The sequence below is a fragment of the Muntiacus reevesi genome, chromosome 9 (genome assembly GCF_963930625.1).
Source record: "Muntiacus reevesi chromosome 9, mMunRee1.1, whole genome shotgun sequence".
Lineage (NCBI taxonomy): Eukaryota > Metazoa > Chordata > Mammalia > Artiodactyla > Cervidae > Muntiacus > Muntiacus reevesi.
Window position 1 is genome coordinate 4461791 of NC_089257.1, and position 26830 is coordinate 4488620.

Below are 26830 nucleotides of genomic sequence, written 5' to 3' on the forward strand. Positions count from 1 at the left end.
TCCACAGTGAGTAGACCTGGTGGCCTCTGAGACAGGGTCTCACAGGGCACACTGTTTAAATCCCTGGGCCATTGCCAGCTTCTTCCAGCTGACTGCGAGGAGGGGTCAGTTCCTTTCAGTTCCTGTTTCCAGGAAAAGGCGATTAAGATGTTCCCTTTCTGGTGGGTGTTATACATTTAGTGGTTGCATCCGAGAGGTCAGACATCAGGGCCTTAGGACTGGGGCCGTCTAAGGCATGGAGTGGCCATCTCTGGCTTCCCCACTCTGACTCCAGAGGGCCAGCAGGGTTCGACCAGCTTTAAGCAAGTTCAGTGCTGTGATTGCCACAAGAGAGATGCTGGGACCCACTCCTACAGCAGAATCCAAAACTTCAACTCATATTTCGAAATTTCTAATCTTCAAGACTTTTTCTAGAGAAATATCCAAGCAAGAAAATAAACTACACATTATTCAAGTCCTTCAACCTTGCTGTACAGGTGAGTTTTCCTTCATTGTTGATACCTTTTCTACTAAATTCAAAGTTCTATCATTTCCAATGGAAACAGACAATGAAACAACTCATTTGATAGTTTGCAAAGAACCTAAGTTCATTTTTATAAATTTTGATTAAAGTTTTCAAAATCCCATTTTTTACCCGATTTTAGGGTTTGAATTGAGAAAAATTAATAACATATAAGTAATAATAGTCAACGGCATATTTTCCTAAAGCTTTGTAATGTCTACAATATGTTCATTTATTTTTTTTCATCTGGTCTTATCCAGGGCAGGTAGAGAATAATTATTGGCATCCCGATTTTACAAATGAAGAAACAGGCTCAAACTGCCTGAGTGGAAGAACTGGGACCTCCATGGTTTTATGACTATTTCAGAATCTGAGGATCTAATAATATTAAGAATTTGTCATCAGATGTAGAACAGCCCAGTCCAGTGTAGTGAGTCCTACACCCATTCAGAATTGTTATAAATTTCTTTTGCATGTTTCTCTACCTCTCCTCTGCCAGACCCTCATTATAAGGATGCAAGATGACAGATAATACAAAATTTCTCAAGCTCTTTCTGAAAGAGATTCAGCTTCTCTTTAAAATATATTTTCAGCTACCCTTATCTGCAAGGATTAGTGAGTTTACCTGGCAATTCCATAGCACCTTCTTCTGGAATTCTGCAGCATTCTGTAAAAAAAAGTTCTTTTGACTTTCTTTGTTTATGACTCTCACAGTTATGGATGAGGCTGGAAGGGTCAATTACGATCAGTGTGTTGAAATTTATGGGCCCTAATCAACGGCTTGGATGTCAGAGATTGGAGCTTAGTTATAGAGGAGGGCATTGCAGAACTTGAAATAAAGGGGTCCCCTGACTAGGAGAGCTGGATGGGTGGAGGAACTGAGGAGCATAGAGAAATGGGTGGGAGACTTGCGGGTCTGTCTTCCAGGGGCCGTAGTGTGGCAGCGGCAAGGTTCCCGGGTGAGAGTTGAGTGTATCTGTGCAGCGAGAAGCCAGTGCTCAGTGCCGAGGCAACTACGTTTAGCTCTTATGAGTCATTTAGTTTTCCCACTCTTTGCCTCCAGGTTGGGGTGGAACGCATCCTCGTGCTCATTACAACCCTTGGGCAAATGTCTGTCACAGCACTGAACACCACGCTCTCTGTGAGAAGAGGAATCAAGCTGATTTCCTCTGCTGCTTCCCGATCAATTAGCCCAATACCTAAAATAATACCTGTTGAATGAATGAATGAATGAGTAAGCAAATAGAGAATCTAAGGCTCTTCCCATATCTCAGCTCTATTTTGATTTGATTGATTCTAGGAAGTGTTAGTGCTCATCCACTCAGATGTGGAAGCCCGTCAGTACAAAAGCTGATCCAAAAGGGACTGGAGATGCTACGACCACCGTCAGAGATTTTAGAATACACTGAACTGCTGCTTTGCCGGTTTAATATGGTAATCTTTTTTCTTTTTGAATAAAAATATTCTCTGGACCATTCATGTCCATTAGAATGCCAGAGTTTTTTTAAGGAATTAAGTTATTTTTTTGAAATAGTTTTATGCATTTATTTATTTTTGGCTGTGCTGGGCCCTTGTTGCTGCACAGGGTGACCCCTTGTTGCTGTGAGCAGGTCTTCCCTTGCGGGGGTCCCTCCCGTTGCAGAGCACAGGCTCCGGGGTACGGGCTCAGGAGATGCTGTTCCTGGGCGCCAGAGCACAGTCCCAGCAGTTGGGGCACCGAGCGTAGCCACTCCATGGCACGTGGGATCTCCCTGGGTTGGGGATCGAAGCCAACCACCAGGGAATCCCTGAATGTCAGAGCTTTTTTCATTTCGCAGTTTTTGGCTCTATGTCTCAGTCTTTTTTATAGCAAAGCATAAAAAGGCTGATACTTCTCTCTCCCAGTTTTCAGAAGAGGACGGGCTGGTCTTTGGACCTGGTTGAATTCCTTAATATAACACCTTTTTAAGTTCTGGGCCCCAGCTATGAATGTTCTGGTTTAATGATGCTTTACCTGTAAATTTCCTTTTTACCCAGAGTGAGCGTCTGCTCATTTTGGCAGAATCTATTGCTATTTCCAGTTGATCACAACTGACCATTTAATACTTCAGGGTCATGCTGTTTCAAACCCCTGATGTGTATTCAAATAGATAACTTCAATTAAAATCCAGACTGGGTTGCTTACTGGTCATGAGAAGTAAGCTTGAGCATGCCAATTATCTTTGACACAGACTCTTCATTATAAAGATGGCACATGTATCTTAAGGGTTATTGTGGAGATTGAGATGATGCCTGTAAAGAGTTTACTGCAGAGTGAGTGACAGTTGCTCAGTCATGCCTGACTCTTTGTAACCCCATGGACTGTAGCCTGCCAGGTTCCTCTGTTCATGGAACTCTCCAGGCAAGATTACTAGAGTGGGTTGCTGTTTCTTTCTAACCTGTGACAATGAGACATCAATACTTGGTTGTTCTCACTCTTTGTAAACAAACAAACAAACAAAAAGCCAAAAGCGATCTCTCTTCCTTGATTGCTCTTTCTCTGAGTCCTCCTTCCCAGAGGCTCCTGTTTGCAGAAAATGCCTCTCTTCCCTCTATCCTTTTACGAAGACTTCTCCCTGTGTGTAAATTTGAACTGTTTTTTTTTTTTTTTTTTAACAACAGACTGTTCTTTGATACTAAACTTAGGCTGCGTGAGTGAGGCTTTCTCTTTAGGCAAAATTTTCCTGAAACCTCAGACACAGGTTATAGTTTTCCTGAGTTGATGGGTTCACTATGATGTGTCTCTTCGTGACCTGCCATATAAACAGAAGACTACAACACGTGTTTGGAGCTCTGGTTCCAATCTGTTAGTTTTTCCCTGTGCCTTGGGTTGATATGTCTGCAAGCAAAGTGGAACATGGAAGATAAATTCTCTCATTGCTAAAGTGTCCATTTCTTCCTGGCTACCAAGAGAATGTATTTTGGGTTTAGTAATTGCGGGTGGGCCTTTTGACCCTACTGTGAATCTCAGGAGCTGTGAATGAACTCCAGCTTTACATGGCTTACAGATAATTTGAATATGACATTTCCCTTATGATTTCATATAGCTCATCTTTCAAGGTGCATGTAAAATGTGTGAAGTCCTTCCTTCAGACTTGTAATTGCTGAAGTAACTAACTTTGGAGTTGCAGAGTCCAAAATCAGAGGATTAGCATCCAGGGTCTTGAAGGAGTGAACTGCACCTGAGAGATTCTTGAGATTCATTTCTGTGATAATAACTAGGGGGAAAAAAATGAAAGCAGATTTTTATTCCTTTAGATACAAGGAAGAAGAAATGAAGGCATAAAGAGGTTAAAAATCTGCTCAAATTCATACCGTTAATGAGTACCAACCCTGGGATCCAAACCCAGGTCTCAAATTGTGCTGAGATTATAAAAATGAAAACAATGGCTCACAGACACAAGGAAAAGCTTCAGTTACTAACAGGCTCAGCTAGTTATTGCCTGAGAAACCCCATGAGCAGAGGAGCCTGGAGGCCACAGTCCATGGAGTGGCAAAGAGTCGGACAGGGCTGAGTGAGTAAACAGCAAACACCACCAGCTGGTTACAGCTGATGACACTTAAAACATTTTTTTTTATTTGTGGTAAAAATTACATAATGTAAAACATACTATTTTAACCATATTTAGCTGTACGGTTCAGTGGTGCTAAGAACATTCACATTGTTTTGCAACTCTCACTATCATCCATTTCATGAATTTTTCACCTTCCTAGGTTGAAACTCTGTCTCGGTTAAACACCAGCTCCCCTTTCCTCCTCCTCCTCCTCCTGCCCCCGACCCCTGGCATCTGCCAATGTACTTTCTGACTCTCTACACCTGACTGTCTTAGGCATCTCACATGTGTGTCTGTGAGTCACTCAGTTGTGTTCAGTTCTTTGCACCCCATGGACTGTAGCCTGCCAGACTCCTTCCTCTGTCCATAGGATTTCCCAGGCAAGAATACTGGAGTGGGTTGCCATTCCCTTCCCCAGGGGATCTTCCCAACCCAGGGTCAAACCTGGGTCTCCCACGTTGCAGGCAAATTCTTTACCATCCGAGCCACCAGGGAAGCCTAGGCATCTCATATATGTGGAATCAAGCAGTATTTGTCTGCACTCAATGTACACTGGAGTGCATTTTTAAGGTTAACTTAATATATGGCCTACAAACTAATTGTACCTTTCCCCCCGCCCTATGCTATAAAGTAGGTTGTCATTAGTTATATATTTCACACACAGCAGTACATACATGTCAGTTCCAATCTCCCAATTTATCCCATCCCCCCTTTACCCCCTTTATGTCCGTGAGTTTGTTCTCTATGTCTTGATAACACTTTCTTTACCTTCAGTTTCCATCACTTTACAAGTGAGAATATTATGGCTCAGGAAGGTGCAGTGAACTTCCAGAAGTCTGACAGTTACCTCTTAAATGAGTTAGGACCAGAACCCAGACTCCCGACTCAGTCACTCAGTCAGACACTATTCACAGCAAACAGTGCTGCTTAGGGAAGAAAGAATTATGAAACTCAGGCTGTTTTCTAACCTAATAGAATGATGCAATGAAAAGTGCGTGAATTTGACCTTAGATACAGCCGTGGTCAAATTCTGTTTTACCACTTGCTAGCCTTGGGATAGTTAAGTATGAGAAGAGATTTCAGTGATATTTGATTTCATCATCTATGAAGGAGAAAATAATATTTGCTTTTCAGCCTCATTGTAATGATGAAACGATATGCTGCATAACAAAATGCTGAGTTATGTATTCAAATAGGCCAATTATATGGACATAAAATTTTCTCAACCAGTTCCAAAACTGGCTTGGGAAGAAATTTTAAGAGTTTTTACCTAAGAGGCTAAGATTGGGAAACATCAATCATCTACTAAGTTACTTCTCTGCTGCTGCTGCTAAGTCGCTTTGGTCGTGTCCAACTCTGTGTGACCCCATAGATGGCAGCCCACCAGGCTCCCCCATCCCTGGGATTCTCCAGGCAAGAATACTGGAGTGGGTTGCCATGTCCTTCTCCAATGCATGAAAGTGATAAGTGAAAGTGAAGTTGCTCAGTCGTGTCCAACTCTTTGAGACCCCATGGACTGCAGCCCACCAGGCTCCTCCATCCATGGGATTTTCCGGGCAAGAGTACTGGAGTGGGTGCCATTGCCTTCTTCCAAGTTACTTCTCAGTTCACTCCAAATTGCCCTTTGCAGTTTCAACAATTTCCAAAGAGAGAATACATTGGATAGAAAAACACAGGAAGTTGTCTACCGTCAGCAGTGGTCAAACAAAAAGAAAAAAAAGAAAGAGAAAATTTAGCAAAAAAAAAAAATTGTGATATCCATTACTGGCCTGGGTGAAAGAAAGAAATAATCTAAGACATTTTGTTGATAGCTGTGTAAATTGGGAGTAGTAGTACTCTTTTGGTTAGAGATATCAAAAGTCTTTATAATATCTGTAATGTTCTATTGTATATTTGGGGCTTCCCTGATAGCTCAGATGGTAAATAATCCGCCTGCAATGTAGGAAATGCAGGTTCCATCCTTGGGCCAGGAAGATTCTCTGGAGAAGGGAATGGCAACCCACTCCAATATTCTTACCTGGAGAATTCCAGGGACAGAGGAGCCTGGCTGGGTATAGTCCATGGGGTTGCAAAGAGACAGACACGACTGGGTGACTAACACGTTCACACTTTCCCATTGTATATTCATTTGAGAAATTATCCTCAGGACCCAGAAATAAATGAAGTTTTCGTACTATTAGAGACAAAGACTTGTTATCGGATACACTCACTTGAAAGAATAGTATGCAGTTGTTAAAAAATAATGTTGAAAGAGCTTACAATGATATGGGAAATGTTTAAATTATAATATAAACCAAGATTATATGTTAAATATATGGTATGATTTAAAAAGTTTAAGTGAGAAGTGAACAAAAATCCATATACAGAAGAAAATGGAAGGAGAATGCACTAGAAAATTGAGAATTTTCCTTTTGGATGGCAGTACTAAGAGTTACATTTTAATCTCCTTTAAATGTTTTCTAGACTTTGTCTAACCATCCTGATTTATTTTTGTAATTACGCCCCCCACGTTTTCCTTAGAAGATTTGCTGAGACACAGCCTTGGCAAAAACCAGAGTGAGCAGCTTTGTCTTTCTTCTGTTCCTCTGTCCGCTCCGTGGGTTTTGTATTATGGGCCCTGGAGGACCCTTTATGGTGTAGGAGCGGGTATAGGGTGAGGGTATCCCACAACCTAGCTTCTGTGACTTGGGCTGCTTACTTAGTATGTCAAGGTCAAAACCAAAGATGCGTCTGTCAAATTGTCACAAACTCTCTTAATGGGTTTTTAAGAAGAAAAAAGGAGCAAGTGAAGATTTAAGAAGTCCACTGTAGCCCATAAATAGATGAAATCTCTTATCCAGTTTTTGAACCTGGGTCACTCAGGATTGTGGGAGATTTCCAAGTCAAAGAAGAGGTTATGAAATCATAGATACTTTCTCACTGCATTTTTTCCCCCCTCTCAGCAAGAACTTTAAAAAATCCTATTTAGGCATTTAACATAACTATCATCAAAGCAGGTGGAAGAAAGACCAGATGATGCAGAAATACAGACCAGATGACCTATCAAGAATTCTATTGGTTCTATCACCCTGCCATGTTAGAAGTTAATAAAAATTCTAATAAGAAGCTATCAACGTTCTTAGGTCCAGGTATTGTAAGTTTCCTATATTTTTTGGCTTTAGATTTTTATTCATTCAACAGATATTCGTGTGTCATGTCTGGCAATGAGGATACCGAGCACAAAAAATTCCTGCTTTCAGCTACTCCTAATGTAGGGAGGGAGGGTGGAGGAAGACCAATACAACTTAGTGTGCCAAAGTCCAGGATGGAGGTGATATAGGTGCACAGTGGAAGTTCCGATAATCTAGACTAAGGTGAGGGGGAGATCATTTTCCTTGTGGAAAATTTGAAGGATGTTTAAGAGTCAGTAAGTAGAACTGGGAATGGGTATGTAGGATGGGGCAGTAGGTGGGGTGATGGAATAACACGTGGAAGGCAATGAGGTGTGAATGAGCATGACTTGGTCAGAAATTTAGGGTAGTCCACAGTAGTGAACAGGGAGGGGAGTTGAAGGACATCATGGATGGATTTGCAGGGTCCAGGGACTTGTAATGAGACTAAGATACTTAGATTTTATCTTGGATATAAAGAGGAGTCTTTGAAGAATTTTAACCTGGATAGTGACATGATTGAATGATTAAGCTTTATAAATATTATTGTGACTGAAGTGTGGACCACTGAGCAGGTGTCTGGGTGAGGAAGATGATGGAGACACCAGCTATGATGTTATCGCAGCCATCAACTTACTTTGCTAATTAGTCTAAATCTAGTGCTGAGAACTGTGGTTGGGTCTGGTGAAAGTGAAGTGAAAGCGTTTGTTACTCAGTTGTGTTTGACCCTTTGAGAACCCGCCAGGATGTTATGTCCATGGATTCTCCAGGCAAGAATACTGGAGTGGGCAGCCCTTCCCTTCTCCAGGGAATCATCCCAACCCAGGGATCTAACCTGGGTCTCCCTCATTGCAGGCAGATTCTTTACTGAGCCACCAGCGAAACCCACAGTGTGGTAGGTCCTCAAGAGTGTTTATGGAATAAATGAATGAATGAATAAATGAATAGATGAATGGATGAAGGTTAAGGAATAAGATCTGAAAAGCTGCAGTGATTCATTTTGGTATTATAAGATGGACCAGTAAAGGGAAAAGTCAACGATGATTTCCATGGTGATAGCGGATGGTAGAGGAAATATAGAAGATAATCAGGTGCATTGAACAGTACAATTAGGAGTTGGAAGTGTGCCTATGAAAAATATTTAGGAAAATTATTTTCCCATAACTGGGTATTTTTAATGAACTTATATATGTATATATATAAAATTTTTATTGTAAAAGTCTCCTTGAAGATATCAATCTAAAAAAATGAGAATTTATTCTTAATGGTTACAAAGCAAGAGATGTAATATTTTGCGAAGTTGTTTTGTCTGTGATTTAGCTTTGTACGTTGGGAAAATTACTGATATGAAGTGCAGAAAATAACATGTATGTTTTTGCTTTGGGATTCAGGATTTGGTTTAATTATATTGCACATTGAATTCCCCCATTTTTTAATTTTTGAAATGTGTTATAAGAAGTAGTAACAATTTTTTCTTGGTAAACCTCTTTTCACCCAAGTTCTTGTGGCAGCTCATGATTCATGGATAGTTCAAGAAATGTCACGGAGTTTTTCATGCTGGGACTCTCACAAAACCCCAAGGTGCAGAGGGTCTTGTTTGTGTTCTTTTTGATTGTCTACCTGGTCTCTGTTGGAGGCAACCTGCTTATCATGATCACCATTGTCTTCAGCCCCACCTTGGGCTCGCCTATGTACTTTTTCCTCTCGTGTTTGTCCTTTATTGATACTTGCTATTCCTCGTGTATGACTCCCAAACTCATTGCTGACTCCTTGTATGAGGGGAGAGCCTTCACTTTTGAGGGCTGCCTGGCTCAATTCTTTGTAGCCCATTTACTGGGAGGGACTGAGATCATCCTGCTCACGGTGATGGCCTACGACCGCTACGTGGCCATCTGCAAGCCCCTGCACTACACGGCCGTCATGACCCGGCATCTCTGTGCCCTGCTGGTGGGGCTGGCTTGGCTGGGGGGGTTCCTGCATTCCCTGGCTCAGCTCCTGCTGGTCCTGCAGTTGCCCTTCTGCGGGCCTCACGTGATCAATCACTTTGTCTGTGACTTGTACCCCCTGCTGGAACTTGCCTGCACCGACACCTCTGTCATCGGCCTGCTGGTGGTGGCCAACAGCGGCGTGATCTGCCTGCTGAACTTCCTCCTGCTGGCCGCCTCCTACCTCGTCATCCTGCGCTCCTTGAGGTCCCACAGTGCAGAGGGGAGGCGCAGAGCCCTCTCCACCTGCGGGGCCCACTTCACGGTTGTTGCCTTGTTCTTCGTGCCCTGTATATTTATTTACATGCGGCCGTCATCTACTTTGTCCATTGACAAAATAGTGGCCGTGTTTTACTGTATTTTGACCCCCATGTTCAACCCCCTGATTTATACCCTGAGAAATGCAGAGGTGAAAAATGCCCTGAAAAATCTCTGGAAAAAATGAGCAGTTGTGGATGGAGGATACAGGAACCTAGGGGAAGAAATGACCAGTCACTCTCAGAGAAGAATTCTTATTGTCATCATGAAAACTGAGAAATCATCAAAAAATTTCAGAGTAAAGCTGATTTGAATGTTTGAAATTATGCCTGATATATCCATATCCCACATTGTTGACCATGCAAGCGAGTATATGCCCCTTCATGTTTTTAATTCTTAAATTTGTCCTAAACCACAGAGCACGGAAGTGCCACATTTCTCTTCCCAACTTGTGTTTGAGATGGAGCCTTCCTCAGTCATGAGCCAAATCTCCTATTTGAAATGTTACTAACCTGGTCTTCCAACTCTCCACATCAGAGTACTGATCACAACAGTTATTGATGATTCACCTGCACCTGATTTATCCTGACAGTGATATCAGAAAGAATCTATAGTTTGATGAGACTTTGAGAATACAGGGACTACAGTTAAGATTGAACTAAAGTCATGGAAGTGTATAGAATGGGTTTATACACTAAAACGTAAGCATGATTGTATGCTAACTGTAATGTGGGGTGACATTCTGAAACAAATGTCCAGTGTGCACCTGTGACCACACACACCTGCACCCGCACACACAAACACCCCTGCATGATGTATGGTTTATCGAGCATTGATCTGGTATTGGCACACCCTGCTCCACCGCTCAGACACTCAGTCGTGTCTGACTCTTGCAACACTATGGCCTGTAGCCAGCCAAGCGCCTCTTTCATGGGATTATCCAGGTGACAATATTGGAGTGGGGTGCCATTTCCTCCTTCAGGGGATCTTCCCCTCCCAGGGATTGAACCTGCGTCTCTTAAATCTCCAGCATTGGCAGGCAGGTTCGTTACCACTAAGCCTCCAGAGAGGCCCCACGTCTTATCATTCAGCTTAGTTCAATGGCTCAATCGTGTCCAACTCTTTGCGACCCCAGAGACTACAGCATGCCAGGCTTCCCTGGGAGTTCCTATACCAGCTCCCGGACTTTGCTTAAATTCATGTCCGAGTTGGCGATGCCATCCAACCATCTCATCATACTGATTATCAGATTCTCAGCAGGTTGAGATATTTAACTACTTTAAGGAGATTTATGTTTCTGGGAAAATAGTAGACTGCTGGTGGGTGGGACAGTTTTTATTTTATCAAAACTTAGATAAACACAGGCATTTCCTGAATATAAGGAGAATAAAGGGTAGGTAAGAATGTTTTACCAGATGAGATTCTAATTTACAGGGACATTGCTTAAGAGAGGTCATTGGTTCTTCCTCCTTCCCTTAAGTAATAGGCAGATAGTCATTTAATAGAATCTTTCACTGACGGTCACAAAACTTTTTTTTTTAAACATTGATTCATCCCTTTAGACTGTAGAAGGATGGGTAGCCTTTAACTAGGATTTCTCCAAGTTGAAGGAGAGCAAAACCCAGAAGTGTATATAATGTGTAAAGCAAGGGGAAAGAGTAATTTAACTTCTTAGGCATGATACTGTCTACAGCACCGGCAGAAGTGGGGGTAAACGAGCAAGTGGGGTAAAAGAGAAGCTGGGCAAGTCTCCAGCTCCAGCCCAGTCAGTGTCTCCCCATTCCACTCAGCTTCAGTTCAGCTCAGTTCAGTCGCTCAGTCGTGTCCGACTCTTTGTGACCCCATGAATCGCAGCACGCCAGGCCTCCCTGTCCATCACCAACTCCCAGAGTTTACTCAAGCTCATGCCCATTGAGTTGGTGATGCCATCCAGCCATCTCATCCTCTGTCGCCCCCTTCTCCTCCTGCCCCCAACCCCTCCCAGCATCAGGGTCTTTTCCAATGAGTCAGCTCTTCTCATCAGGTGGCCAAAGTACTGGAGTTTCAGCTTCAACATCAGTCCTTCCAATGAACACTCAGGACTGATCTCCTTTAGGATGGACTGGTTGGATCTCCTTGCAGTCCGATGGACTCTCAAGAGTCTTCTCCAACACCACAGTTCACAAGCATCAATTCTTCAGCACTCAGCTTTCTTCACAGTCCAACTCTCACATCCATACATGACCACTGGAAAAACCATAGCCTTGACTACACGGACCTTTGTTGGCAAACTAATGTCTCTGCTTTTTAATATGCTCTCTAGTTTGGTCATCACTTTCCTTCCAAGGAGTAGCGTCTTTTAATTTCATGGTTGCAATCACCATCTGCAGTGATTTTGGAGCCCCCCCCAAAATAAAGTCTGACACTGCTTCCAATGTTTCCCCATCTATTTGCCATGAAGTGATGGGACCAGATGCCATGATCTTAGTTTTCTGAATGTTGAGCTTTAAGCCAAGTTTTTCACTCTCCTCTTTCACTTTCATCAAGAGGCTTTTTAGTTCCTCTTCACTTTCTGCCATAAGGATGGTGTCATCTGCATATCTGAAATTATTGATATTTCTCCTGGCAATCTTGATTCTAGCTTGTGCTTCCTCCAGCCCAGCATTTCTCATGATGTACTCTGCATGTAAGTTAAATAAGCAGGGTGACAATATACAGCCTTGACGTACTCCTTTTCCTATTTGGAACCAGTCTGTTGTTCCATGTCCAGTTCTAACTGTTGCTTCCTGACCTGCATACAGATTTCTCAAGAGGCAGGTCAGGTGGTCTGGTATCCCCATCTCTTTCAGAATTTTCCACAGTGTATTGTGACCCACACAGTCAAAGGTTTTGGCATAGTCAATAAAGCAGAAATAGATGTTTTTCTGGAACTCTCTTGCTTTTTCAATGATCCAGTGGATGTTGGCAGTTTGATCTCTGGTTCCTCTGTCTTTTCTAAAATCAGCTTGAACATCTGGAAGTTCACGGTTCACTTTACGTTAATTTGTGTTACTATTAGAAACATAACAGAAAATGTAGAAAACCTCATTGCATAGCAGAAGAAAGATTTAACTAAAAAAGTATGGACCATACATACAGAGATTTCAGGAAATCCTATTCATGGGTTACTCAAGGACCATTGTATCTATGTGGAACCCTGCTGATAATTGTCAGAGATGTACTCAGGTTGAACTAGAGAAATCAATGTCTGCCAAATGTTCCAACTCAGTAGAAATAAACTAAATTAAATTTTAGGTAATTAAATTATTGTTTTCATGTAATAACTTAGGTATCTAGTACCTAAAGGGCTTCCCTGGTGGCTCAGAGGGTACAGCATCTGCCTGCGATGCAGGAGACCCAGGTTCAATCCCTGGGTTGGGAAGATCCCCTGGAGAAGGAAATGGCAACCTACTCCAGTATTCTTACCTGGAAAATCCCATGGACGGAAAAGCATGGTAGGCTGCAGTCCATGGGGTTGCAAAGAGTCGGACACAACTGAGTGATTTCACTTTCACTTTAACCTAGTGTTCACATGCTCAACAACAGCTTAATTTTTTAAATGGGCAAAGAACTTGAATATGTATTTCTACAAAGGAGACATACATATGAATAACAAGTATATGAAAAAATGTTCAACAACGTTAATCATCAAATCCAAACCACAATGAGATATCCCCTCACTGTTTGAACATCCATTATACAAAACAAAAAGGTTGGCAAGGATTTGGAGAAATGGGGACTTTTGTTTTACTGTCAATGGGAATATAAATTGGTACAGACCCTTTGGAAAACAAGAGGGGGTTTCCTCAAAAAATCAGTTATAAGTACTGTATGTCCTGTAATCCCACTTCTATATTTATTCAGAACAATTTAAATTAGGATCTCAAGGAAGTATTTGCACTATTAAGTTCATTTCAGCATTGTTCAATTTCTGGACTGGGAAAGGCTGCCCACTCCAGTAATCTGGCCTGGAAAATTCCAGGGACTGTGTAGTCCATGGAGTCGAAAAGAGTTGGACACAACAGAGTGACTTTCACTTTCACTTTTGGGCTCCCTTGTAGCTGTTGGTAAAGAATCCGCCTGCAATGCAGGAGACCCCAGTTCAATTCCTGGGTTGGGAAGGTCCCCTGGACAAGGGGTAGGCTACTCACTCCAGTATTCTTGGGCTTCCCTGGTGGCTCAGCTGGTAAAGAATCCCCCTGCAATGTGGGAGACCTGGGTTCGATCCCTGGGTTGGGAAGATCCCCTGGAGAAGGGCATAGCAACCCACTCCAGTATTCTGACCTGGAGAATTCCATTTACTGTATAGTCCATGGGGTGACAAAGAGTCAGACATGACTGAACAACTTTCACTTTTCCCTATCAGCATTATTCACAACAGCTAGGATGTGGAAACAACCTAAATTTCCATCAGTAGATGAATGGATTTTCTAATGTGCTGTATACTTATGTGGAAAATTATTCAGACTTTAAAAAGAAGGAAATCCTGCCATTTGTAGCAACATGGATGAACACTCAGGTCATTATTATAAGTAAAATTAGTCAGTTATATAAGGACAAATACTGCATAATTCAATTTATTTAATTGTATAAAATAATAACTCATAGAGACAAAGAGAGCAAAATTATGGTTTCTAGGGGCTAGAAGAAGGCAGGAATGACAAGCAATTGTTTAATTGTGGAGTTTCAATCTGAGAAGATGAAAAACTTATGAAGATGTTTACATGACAATGTATTAATAAATGTATTAAATGTCACTGAACTGTGCACTTAAAATGGTAAAATTTCCTGTTATATGTATTGTATAACAATAAAAGAATCAAGGGGGAGGGACAGACTTTGAGTGAGGTGGGCAGCACACAGGAGCCAAGTTGTTCACTGTTGAGGACAGAGCTGTGTGCACGGCTTCCTCTCTGTTCTGAACTTCAGGAATGCATTCATTTGGTTTAGATGTAAAGGCTGATAACAAAGAAAGGCGACTCTGTGCAGGGTCCCAGCTGGCTCTTCATCACCTCAGAAGCGGAGGATCAGACGACAGCAGTGGACCCTCCTTTCTGTAGTGTTTCTGTTCTCTGCCTCTGGACGTCTTGATTCGTGAGTGACTAGCTGGGTGTGATTTTCTCAATGGCTACTCCATGAAAGCCTAGGACTTACTGTAAGTTCCCATGATTCTCTCTCTGAGTAGAGAGGATGCCATGAGAATACCACAGAAACCATGAGAATTTGTCACCTAGGTACTCATCCCAGAGGAAGTTTATATGTTTATGACTTAAATTACTCAGTGTTTGGGAACTCGGAATCCTGTCCTCCAAGTCTCCCCAGGGAGTCACTCAAAAAATGTCACAGCGTCCCACGATAAGCTGGCACATAACCTTGAAGACTGCCGTTTCCATTCTCAGAGCAACCATACCCTTTTGAGCATTCATATTTTCAGAGAGAAATTTATTCTCTGAACTCTGACGTATGCCTAAAATCACCCCATATATCCTCTGCCAGGGTCACCAATGCCAAAATGAAGGACAGAGCCCTATCACCAAACTTTGCACTTACCTTACCAAGCCTCAGCTTCACTATAGCCAGAGTCATATGTTTAACCGAAGCTCAACTGCATTTCTGGCCTCCAGGTGTTGTTTGTGGGAGCCAGACAGGAGGAAAGGAAAGTCCTTGGCTGACACATCAGTAAAGATTCCAACAGGGCCAATTACTAATCCTCTGAGGACTTGACAGGTCAATGTGCTACCAAACGCTGCACTTGGTGAAAATCTATTTAAGCACTTCTCTAGAGTCCACAAAGAAAGAATTGCAAAGAAGGACCTTGAAATAAATAACAACAACAGAGCCGTAAATCAACAAGCTGAAAATCTGTTTGGGACTCATTGCTCCCTAACACTCTTTGGCAGAATTGATTTGAGAAAACCATATCCAATCAAATGGATTTGATTTCCTCATACATTCTATAATTCCATATACCAATTTTTTCTGATTTGAGGAATTTTTCATAATCCACGTTTGAAGATGCATTTATAACCTCACAAGAAGCCAAGAAAGTGAGTCGAGTCAAAATTAAATCGTAGAGCTACCACTTTCTTAACTAACAGTTCATTTTCTGAGTAAATCCAGAAAATGAGAGAGTTATCTAGAGACAAAGAACTCCAGTGTTCTTCTTGATAGTATACATAGTCTATTTGCAGCTGTGGGCAAATGCCTGGTGGGAAGAAAACAATGACTGTGGTTAATTTAAAACCTGAGGAATCTACAGTTAACTAATCCAGGTGAGTGATAATTAATTCTTTTTTCTGCAGTTTAAGAAGGTTAACTTAATTTAGCCAATTTTGTTTCACTGAAATAATTTTTGTAGTTAGATTATGTGAATTGAAGTTTAAACTTTCTAAGAATGAATTTGGATGTAATGATGAGAAGATATCAGTAAGAAACACTGTAATGTTCCCAAAAGGCTTCCCTGGTGCTCAGTGGTAGATGAATCTGCCTGCCAGTGCAGCAGACTTGGGTTCAATCCCAGGGTTGGAAAGATCCCTTGTAGAAGGAAATGGCAACACACTCCAGTATTCTGGCCTGGGAAATCCCATGGACAAAGGAGCCTGGAGGGCTACAGTTAATGGGGTCACAAAACAGACGGACATGACTTAGTGACCAAACAACAGCAATGTTCCCAAAAAGATGCTGCTGAAAACTACAAAAGTCACTTTACAAAACTGTGGTTAGTATTTATGTATCAGCAAATAGATTGATTCTGTTACATGCAAATTATTTTATATTGAATTTGAGACCATCATTCAGAACAATTGTGATCTTTCCAGATGGACCAAGATGAATTGATGGAAAGGATGAGCAACATAACAGAATTCATTCTCCTGGGCCTGACCCAGAATCCAGGACTGCAGACACTTTTATTTGCTGTGTTTTTAATCATCTACTTGATCACATTGGCAGGTAACCTGCTCATCTCAGTCACCATCTTCACCAGCCCAGCCCTCGGCTCTCCCATGTACTATTTTCTGTCCTATTTGTCCATGATAGACGGCTTCTACTCTTCCTCCATAGCACCCAAGTTGGTCTTTGACTTGGTCTCTGGAAAGAACACCATTTCCTTCAGTGGCTGCATGACTCAGGTCTTTGCTGAGCACTTCTTTGCTGGAGCCGAGATTGTCTTGTTGATTGTCATGGCCTACGACCGCTATGTGGCCATCTGTAAGCCCCTGCGCTACATGGCCGTCATGAGTCGACCTGTGTGTGCTTCCCTGGTTGGAATGGCTGGGGCTTTAGGCTTTCTCCATGGAGGGGTCCAGATTTGGTTCCTGGCTCAGTTGCCGTTCTGTGGCCCCAATGTCATTGACCATTTCATGTGTGATTTAATACCTCTCCTGGAGCTAGCCTGCACGGACACGCACACTCTGGGGCCCCTGATTTCTGCCAACAGTGGGTCACTGTGTTTGCTGACTTTCTCAATGCTGGTGGCTTCCTACGCTGCCATCCTGCGCTCCCTGAGGATCCACAGCTCTGAAGGGCGCCGCAAGGCCCTGTCCACCTGTGCCTCCCATGTCACAGTTGTCGTCTTATTCTTTGTACCTTGTTCATTCCTCTACCTCAGACCCACGACCTCCTTCCCCATTGACAAAGCTGTGACTGTGTTTTGCACCATAGTGACTCCTATGCTGAACCCTTTAATCTATACCCTGAGAAATGCAGAAGTGAAAAATGTCATGAAGAAGCTCTGGGGACAAATAATGAAAACTGGTGATGAATAAACCTTGTGTGGAATATTCAAGTTAAAAAAAATCATGAGTGATATTTTATAGAAATTGATCTCCTGTTTTAGTCTGGATCAGTTTTTTTTCAGGGGCTCATATATTGTAAGCCAGGGTTGATATCCATTAAGGCATAGTTGACACAGTGCCTATAGCCCACAATAATTTTAAGAGCCCCTGAAATGTTTTAATTTTAAAGCAGCAAAAAAAAAATTAATATAATTTAAATTCAACTCGGATTATAGTCCTCTGTATAACAATGCAGTCAGAAAATATGATTTTTAATATTTTATGGAGGAAATAGTCCATGAGGATGAAAGTGCCACGGGCTCACAAAGGTCATAACGTTGCCCTGACTGTGGGTATGAAAGAGACCAACAGCAATATTGTTGAACGCTCACTATACCCAGCACGACAGCTAGAGTGAAGCTTTATTTTAAAAGAGGGAAAGCAACTGCACTTGAAAAAAATGTTAAACAGTAAAGGAAATCCTCCAAAAGTACATTTATCAAAGTATACTTTTTCTGATCACCCTAGGTTTGCAAGGTTTATAAATGTTCTCCCACTGCAGTAATTAAAAAAACCAACTTTTTACTTATCACTTTCCCAAGAAGAGAGAATTTGCACACAGAAGTAGTTTTCAAAAATTAAATTTCCATCATTCCCTGCAGTATACCGTAGTTCACAAAAAGAACTGGAAATAGAATATTGGCGAGCATAAAAGAAACATCATTTATAAAGTCTGTACAGTTAAGGCAGAAAGTACCTGTACGTTAAAGTAGTTTTAGACTCCAACAAAAGAAAAGAAGACTCGGAAAATGAAGCAGCTCTTTTGGGAAATTGCCAGTGATTTAAGAACAAGTGTGTGTCATAGATGGTTTTGCTGGTGGCGGAGTGGTAAAGAATCCATCTACCAAGCCGGGAACGTGGATTCAGTTCTTGGTTTAGAAAGATCCCTTGGAGAAGGAAAGGCAACCCACTGCAGTACTCCTGTCTGGGAAATCCTACGGACAGAGGAGCCTGGTGGGCTGCGGTCCATGGCATCACAAAGAGTGGGACATGACTAAGTGACCAAGAGCAAGAATGTGTGCCCAGAACTTGGCAGCAATCACAAATCTGCGTTACAGCAAAGAGTCCGTACCATAAATGGAGTGAAATTCCAAGAGATTTAGAAACAGTCAGTTGTTTTGAAATCAGAGATTAAGAGTTTTGGCTTAAAAAGTCTTGATTTCGCATCTTGTCTACAGCGTGAATGAGCTTTGTCAGTGTTAGCAAGTTGCTTCACCTCTCTGCTTTTTTGTTGTTGTTTTTTCATCTGTAAAAGGGAATTAACATTATGCACTTGCTTAAGTTGTGAGGATTAAATGACTGAATTGGGAAAGTGAGTCTGCTGAAAATCTAAAATAGCTCAGACGTTGTAGCCTTCAGAGATGCCACCAGAACACAAGGGATGCTGGGAACAGTGGTTCCTGACGGAGGAGCCCAGAAACCACCACTGTTATTCACTCCCCACAACCGCAGGGAGACCAAACGTCCATCCCAGCCTCACTTCACTGCAAAATATGGCATGTCAGCCCGTGAGCAGGTCTCTGAATATTGAGAGCTAGTCCTCACCGACGCCCTATTCTGGGATTAAAATGTCCTTAAATATCTGTACAGTGACAAGTGGGAGAGCTGGGGGAATCAGCTGTGAGATACTTGAGCAGCACTTATTTCAGAAGCTCTCACTGATGGTGGATCCTGTCCTGATTCCATCCTCTGGAAGAAAGAGAAGGGACAGCTCAGTTCCAGAGACCAAAAGGCCGATCTCTGCACAGAGCTTGGGATTTCTGAGGGAGAGCTCAGAAACTTGTTTTCATGAGATTTCTCAACCAAGGATTTGAATATCAGGCAATGCTGGCTTTGCATTTCTCATGTTCTTTGGACTTTATTATCAGGTTAGATCTCACTGTATATATAAAGGCTTTAAAAAATAGATATTTTATTTTGCCATAACCTCCTATGAGTGATCATTTTGTAAATATATGTAAGCAACTGTGTGTTTAAAAAAAATCACATATATCTTTTAAACATCTAGTCGTAGTCCCCAAGAAAGCTGGAGTAAAACAGGATGATGTAAAAGCAAAGATAATAGTGATGATAATGATAGCTGTTTACTGAGCCCTTTCTGTGAATAAAGTCTTCATCTGAGTACTCACTCATTTTATATGTTTTGGAGGAAACAGATTTGTGACCTTAATTTATGTCCTTCTTTAATTTGTCTCAAACTGTAGAACTTATCTCTGTCTTAAATATTTCTTCACCTGAACATAATGGTGAACCTATGCTAAGGATGGTGTGAATGTAAATAAATCAATGCTACTGTAAAGAATTATGACAGCTTTTCTTACTTGTGTTTTTACCCTGTGCAAAGTGGTTTATATTCGTTTTATTTAATTTTCACTACAGCCCAATAATTGAGTCATATTAATGTTCCCATTTCATAAATTAGGAAATGAAGTGTCAGAGAGGTTAATTATATGACTAGAGATCAGTAATCTAAAGTTGGGCTGAACAAGAATTTAAATCTAAGCCTATGTGACCCACAGGCTTAGTGCTTTACCAAAACCATTTTGCACCCCTCTAATATAAACAGCCAATAAACTAAATCTCTCATGTTTCCCTTGAATCTTTAGAATTCTCTTCTTGAAACCTTTTGGCCTTCATGTGTTAACCAATTGGAAAGTGGACTTTCTTTCACAGACCTGAAATGTATGAGTCTGAGAAGACCCAGCTAGTGACTGGGTGGTGATTCCAAAAATCTTTGATTCCCATGTAACAGGAAATTCCTTTGAAATTATTCTCTTCTCCATCTGCACTAGTTTGTACATAACGATTGGCTTATACTGTAGTACTTTCCGTTGTTAATTTTTTAAAATTAGCAAATGTATTTGATATGAATATGTATTCATCCTGCTGTTGTCCATTAAAATATATAAAAATAAATAAAATAATGCTCTGCCTGAGATAGGGGAGTTCAAGAGAGATGGTGAGCTTTTTATTAGGCTGCTGAGCAACAGCCGTGTAGCCATGACCAGTGGGATAATAACGCCAGATACAGTTTGCTTTTATTCCACAAGTATATTTTCAACAATTCGTTAGACTCCTACCACCTATTAGATACAATGCTCTTCATAGTCAATCTCCTTTCATAAGGTCATAAAGATGAGATTGCCCTGCTTTTTAAATTTTTAAATTAAAATTTTTAATCTTTTTAAATTAAAAATTAAATTAATAAAAAAATAAAATTTAAGAAATATTTATTTTGGCAAAAGAGGAGAGTGAAAAATTTGGCTTAAAACTCAACATTCAGAAAGCTAAGATCATGGCATACGGTCCTGTCACTTCATGGCAAATAGATGGGGAAACAATGGAAACAGTGACAGACTTTATTTTTTTGGGCTCTAAATTCACTGCAGATGGTGATTGCAGCCATGAAATTAAAAGACTCTTACTCCTTGGAAGAAAAACTATGACCAACCAAGACAGCATATTTAAAAGCAAAGATATTACTTTGCCAACAAAGGTCCATCTGGTCAAAGCTATTCTTCTTCCAGTAGTCGTGTATGGGTGTGAGAGTTGGACTATAATGAAAGCTGAGTGCAGAAGTATTGATGCTTTTAAATTGTGGTTTTGGAGAAGACTTGTGAGAGTTTCTTGGACTGCAAGGAGATCCAACCAGTCAATCCTAAAGAAAATCAGTCCTGAATATTCATTGGAAGGACTGATGCTGAAGCTGAAGCTCCAATACTTTGGCCACCTGATGCAAAGAACTGATTCATTGAAAAGACCGTGATGCTGGGAAAGGTTGAAGATAGGAGGAGAAGGGGACAACAGAGGATAAGATGGTTGGATGGCATCACCAACTTTATGAGCATGAGTTTGGGTAAGCTCTGGGGGTTGGTGGGTTGGACAGGGAAGCCTAACATGCTGCGATCCATGGGGTCACAAAGAGTTGTACACGACTGAGCGAATGAACCGAACTGAACTGGGTCTTGCTTCAGGCTCGTGGGCTTCTCTAGTCCTGGCCTGTGGGCACCAGAGCCCTAGGGCTCAGTAGCTGTGCTTTCAGGCTTCGTTGTGGTATCAGTTCCCTGACCAGGGATTGAATCTGGGCCCCCTGCATTAGGAACGTGGAGTCTTAGCCGCTGGACCCTAAGGGAAGTCCCTAAACTGCCCATTGTTGGGTGTGCAAGCTGAGGATCAGAAATGTTTGTTTGCCTAAGATGCCTTGTAAACTAAACAAAGAAATAATTTAGCCCCAGAGAGTGACTGAAGCTTAACTAAGTTTGTAGAAATAGCTGAAGGAATAAGTGGAAGAGAAGAAAAAGATGGTGATGATTCAAAGGATATTTATCAAATTGTTGATGGTGATTACCTCTAGGTAGTGGGCTTATAAGTGGATTAACAGTCACTCACACATGCACACACACACACACACACACACACACACACACACACACATGTGTCTTATTTTCTAAATTCTAAAAGAGATAGGTGTTTAGGAGGAAAAATATCTTACATAGTCTTGGAGATAACACTTCCTTTGTAAACAAGATCAGCAATAATTTATAAATCATCTAGAAAACTTCTGGTGGTATTTAGTGATGTGTTTATTCTAACAGGTTGAAATTTTTCAAAAATGAGCAGTATTCATAAGATAATTGAGCCACTCTTAATCACAACTTGAACAACAAAAAAAGATCAGTCCTTTTGGCTATTTGCTATTTTAACTGTAATAAGAATAAAAGTGCTTTTTGAATTTCAAAAGTATTCTTTTCTATAAAGCTTCCTGAGATTTAACTGTGGGAAGCTGGCTTGCCTACTTTTTAGTAACCCTCCCAATGATTTCGTATTTTGTAGTTAATTGGAGAATTAGCTTAATTATATTTTTATAATCTAACAGCAAAACTGAATTGGTAAAGGCTCAAGATATGCTATACTTAGCTATTATTAACTATTAACTAATGTGGTAAAGTTAAGAAAGACAATTATTTTGCCTAAGAATTCTGCAACTGTTGTTTTTGTTATGCATAGAAGTTCAGGGTAAAGCAATAAATATTTCCTAATTATCTCTTGAACTTAATGGTTCTTGGAGACTGATTTTGAATACTTGTAGGAGGAAAATTATTTTTCCATGCTAATTTCTAGTTTTTTGGGTTTTTTTTTAATGTAAAAAATCAATACTTGTGGCACGGAGAATTACAAGTTATTTGTCAAACAAGGTATAAGCTTACTGTAAATTATAGGAGCCCACACTTCTAAAGGGTGCAGCTTGGGATGGATATGGTCAGAGTTTCATTCCTCTCATTCCAGGAAAGGAATGAAATGAACATGGGTGCAAGTTTTAAACTTCAGAACACTAGGATCCCTCAGAGTTTGAAACAGAAAGAGTCAGTAAATATATAAGGAAATGTCACTTTCCATCACTGGTCGAAAAATAAACCATTCTGTTATAAATGAAGTATGTATTTCAAACTTTAAATAGATACAGAAAAGTGAAAGAGAGCAGCCTCTTTATGAAAGGTTACAGAAGGTTGAAGTAGAAATAGCAGATAAATTTAGGGGGCCATATGTGCCATAAATTGGATTAAAAATTTTACATAGATTGTCTAACTTAATTCTTATGATAATTCTTTGGACATGTTTATTTTATGTCTATTTTCAAGACAAGCACCAGAGGCTTATAAAGGTTTTGTCACTTGCTCTAGTTTGTGCCATGAAGAAGTATGGGAAATGAGACTCAAACTCAGGTGGATCTGTCTCCAGAACTGAGATCTCACCCTCTGCTGTATTGTAGTAACTATACTGCTGATGCTATAAACGGTGATGAGAAGGAAGAGAAGCCAGACTTGTATGCACACAGACTACTACATACGGCTGTGAGTGAAGTTATTTGCTTTAAGGGTTTTGTCTCTCATTTCTATAATTCAATTGATTATCACAAACTCCAATGATGTCAGCATAGATCGCCATTTAAAGATCGGTAAGACGGATCAAAAATAACTGATTCTGAGTTTTGTTTCAGGCAGTTCAAAGCTAGATAATTTTAATGAATCAATTAACCACATCAATAGATATGGCTTCTTCATTTCTAAAACAGGAATAATAATCATTCATGCCATATGCATTTCATATCGTTGTTTTATTATCAAATTAGGCAATTCATATGAAAGTCTAAATATATCATAAAGTCTGTGAAGATGAAAGAATGGATAAGATGGATTAAGATGTATATGGCAATAAGGAACAGGTTTTGGTTTGTTCCTCTTTTCAAAGTAAAGTCATTTTATTTCCTACTTTCCAACTTACTAGCTACATTTAAGATCTTACTGTGTGAAGAACTTTGTCAAGGCATTCTTTACCTCTTCATTTCTCAGAGTGTAATGAGTGGATTCAACATAGGAGTCAGGATACCATAAAACACTGCCATGGTTTTGTCTATAGACAAAGTAGATGATGGACGCATGTAGGTAAACATACAGGGCACAAAGAACAAGGCAACAACCGTGAAGTGGGCCCCGCAGGTGGAGAGGGCTCTGCGCCTCCCCTCTGCACTGTGGGACCTCAAGGAGCGCAGGATGACGAGGTAGGAGGCGGCCAGCAGGAGGAAGTTCAGCAGGCAGATCACGCCGCTGTTGGCCACCACCAGCAGGCCGATGACAGAGGTGTCGGTGCAGGCAAGTTCCAGCAGGGGATACAAGTCACAGACAAAGTGATTGATGACGTGAGGCCCGCAGAAGGGCAACTGCAGGACCAGCAGGAGCTGAGCCAGGGAATGCAGGAAGCCCCCGAGCCAAGCCAGCCCCACCAGCAGGGCACAGAGATGCCGGGTCATGACGGCCGTGTAGTGCAGGGGCTTGCAGATGGCCACGTAGCGGTCATAGGCCATCACCGTGAGCAGGATGATCTCAGCACCTCCAAAAACATGAGCTCCAAAGAGCTGAGCCATGCAGCCCTCATAGGAGATGGCTCTCCCCTCCTGCAAGGAGTCAGCTATGAGTCTGGGGACCGAAGAAGAAGAATAACAGGTATCAGTAAAGGACAGGTTGGCCAGGAAAAAATACACAGGGGAAACCCAGGGTGGGCCTAAAGGTGATGGTGATCATGATGAGAATATTGCCACAAGCTGTGATTCCATATATGGTCAAAAAGGCCACAAAGAGAACTCTTTGTACTTCTGGGTTCTGTGAGAGTCCCAGCATGAAAAATTCTGACATTGTATGGTATTTCCATAGAGTCCAAGGACACCAAGGATGCAAGTCCAGTATTGCCTAAAAAATCAAGAGAGAAACAAAATGTTACAAGATTTCCTTTGACCAAACCCACTTCTCTTTACCCCTCTTAACCCTTTCTATTCCAAAATTTGTGTACCAGTTCATCCTGTTAACTACAAAATGTAAGCATGTCTGTTAACTTTAGCATCACTGGGTAATAGATACCTAAGTTATTGTATGAAAATAATTATTTAATTATCTAGAATTTATTTTGTTAAGTGGAACATTTGGTGGACATTGATTTTCTAACTTGACCAGAGATCTCCGACAGTTTTCAGTGGGGTTCCACATAGATACAACAGCTCTCAAGAAACCCATGAATACTTCTGAAATCTCTGCATGCATAGTTCATACTCTTTGAAGTAACTCTTTCTTCTCTGTAATGAGGTTTGCTACATTTTCTGTTGTGCTTCCAATAGTAACAGAAATTATGCAAAGCAAACTGAAGTAGGGTAGGGAGAAGCCCAAGTTCTCTGTTTCTCTGCTTGTTCATTTACTCCCACCTCTGCCTCTGCTGCAGGCAGTATCATGTATAAGTTAAATTACTCTTCCCCCTTGCTTCACACATTTTATATATATATATGTCTGGGCTTTACTTTCTCTGGACCTGGCGAGATCCTTCTAGTTAAAGGCTTCCAGTCCTTCTATAGTCTACAGGGATGAGTCAAAGTTAAAAAAGAAAGTGACCAGCAGTGAAAGATTCTATGATTATCCACCTATTCACTACATAAAGGAAGCTACAGGAGGAGGAAGAAGAGATACTCTGTCTTAACCAATGTCCTTGTAAATTATAATCTCATCTGACAAAATATTCCTACTCGTGCTTTATTCTCCTAATTATATTAAGGAAATGTCTGTGCTAGTCCAAGTTTTGATTAAACAACAACTGTCACTCATCCCACCCACCAACCATCTATTATTTTCCTGGAAACAGGAATCTTCTTAAAGTAACTAAATCTCCCAACTTGCTGAGGATTTGATGCTCAGCATGATATGAATGAAAGGAGAATCATGAGTGTCAGAGGAAGAGACATGCAAATCTAAGAATGCTGGAGAGAAGGTTCTTGTGTTGACCAGGAAGCTGCACACTCTCTTTCTAAGCCTGGTTACAAAGGCAAATACAGTTTCTGCGGGAAACACATCTGACTGCGACCTTTTCAGGGGAGGACATTGTGGCCAAGAGTGTATGGCCACCTGTGTAACAGTCTTTGCAGGCACTGTCCTAAGTGCCTTAAATATATAAGCTCATTTAATCCTCGTAACATCCCCATAAGACAGATTATCATTTTTCCCCTCATTTCTTCAGAGGAAGAAAGTGAGAGACACATTTAGAAACTTACAGAAGCACACTCAGCTAATAAGTTGCAGAGTTAAGACTTGCACCCAGGCAGTTCTGCTATAACTGTGGGCTTCACCATAGTATCCTGACACGTAAACTCACTTAAGTTTGAATATTTCCAGTACCATTTATTTTCTGTGTAATCATGGACAATTTCTCAAAGCCTCAATGTTCTTATCTATAAAATGAAAATAAGAGTACTGCTACGCCCTGAGTCTGCAAAGAGCGGTCAATGAAAACAGTGCATGTAAGTGTTTGTACAGAGCCTGGATATGATAACCACTCCAGCAATGGTATCGTTGAGGTCACCGTCATCAATGCCATGGACAGCAACTTACATTTACTGGATCTGAGGGCACAAGTATGTCATCAGGTGTTTTGTCTTCGTTTTTGTTCTTTTACATCCTAACATCGTGAAATGGTGGACCTGGGCGAGTTACTAAAGGGTCACCTAGACCGGCTCCAAGCATATCAATGCAAATATCTCTGCTTCGTGTGCTTAAACTCCTGCATGAGATTAAAACTGCTTTTCTCATTTAGGCAGATCTCAGACTGGGGAAGTACTGTTGATTGCAGGAATGCATCTGAGCTGAAAGTTTCTTAGACTAGTATTAGAAGAAAACCTCAAAGGGCATCATTCATTCATAAGCAGCTGAGAATTTGTTCCATTGTTCATTTCCCTCTTATTTCCTGAAAAACCCTATGGCATTTAAAACCACCCTTTCCAGTTGGCTCTGTTTTAAAGGTAGTGGATTTAAGGGTCAGAAAGATGCGGTGCAGACTGTCCAAAGTTGAACTGATGGTTCCTGGTGGAGGTGCAGCTGGAACCCAGGTCACTCGACACTCCAGGCTCTGTGCTTTCCAACATCACCACCCGCTTCCAGTGTCTACTTTCTCTATCATTGACAAGCCATGCTGTGGCTCA

General features: G+C 41.2%; 2 protein-coding genes, 1 non-coding gene and 1 pseudogene across 3 annotated transcripts; 3 read left to right on the forward strand and 1 right to left on the reverse strand.

Moving 5' to 3' along the window:
* The first annotated feature begins 8744 nt into the window (after positions 1–8744).
* On the forward strand, positions 8745–9653 carry LOC136174811 (olfactory receptor 4C3D-like). The gene has a single exon (XM_065945029.1). The coding sequence runs from the start codon at positions 8745–8747 to the stop codon at positions 9651–9653; it is 909 nt and encodes a 302-aa protein (XP_065801101.1).
* A 3141-nt stretch (positions 9654–12794) lies between these two features.
* Positions 12795–12866, forward strand: TRNAR-GCG (transfer RNA arginine (anticodon GCG)). The gene has a single exon. It is a non-coding gene; the product is annotated as a tRNA-Arg (tRNA).
* A 3454-nt stretch (positions 12867–16320) lies between these two features.
* Positions 16321–17250, forward strand: LOC136175302 (olfactory receptor 4C45-like). The gene has a single exon (XM_065945633.1). The coding sequence runs from the start codon at positions 16321–16323 to the stop codon at positions 17248–17250; it is 930 nt and encodes a 309-aa protein (XP_065801705.1).
* A 6368-nt stretch (positions 17251–23618) lies between these two features.
* On the reverse strand, positions 23619–24509 carry LOC136175328 (olfactory receptor 4C3-like; annotated as a pseudogene).
* Between the last annotated feature and the right edge of the window lie 2321 nt (positions 24510–26830).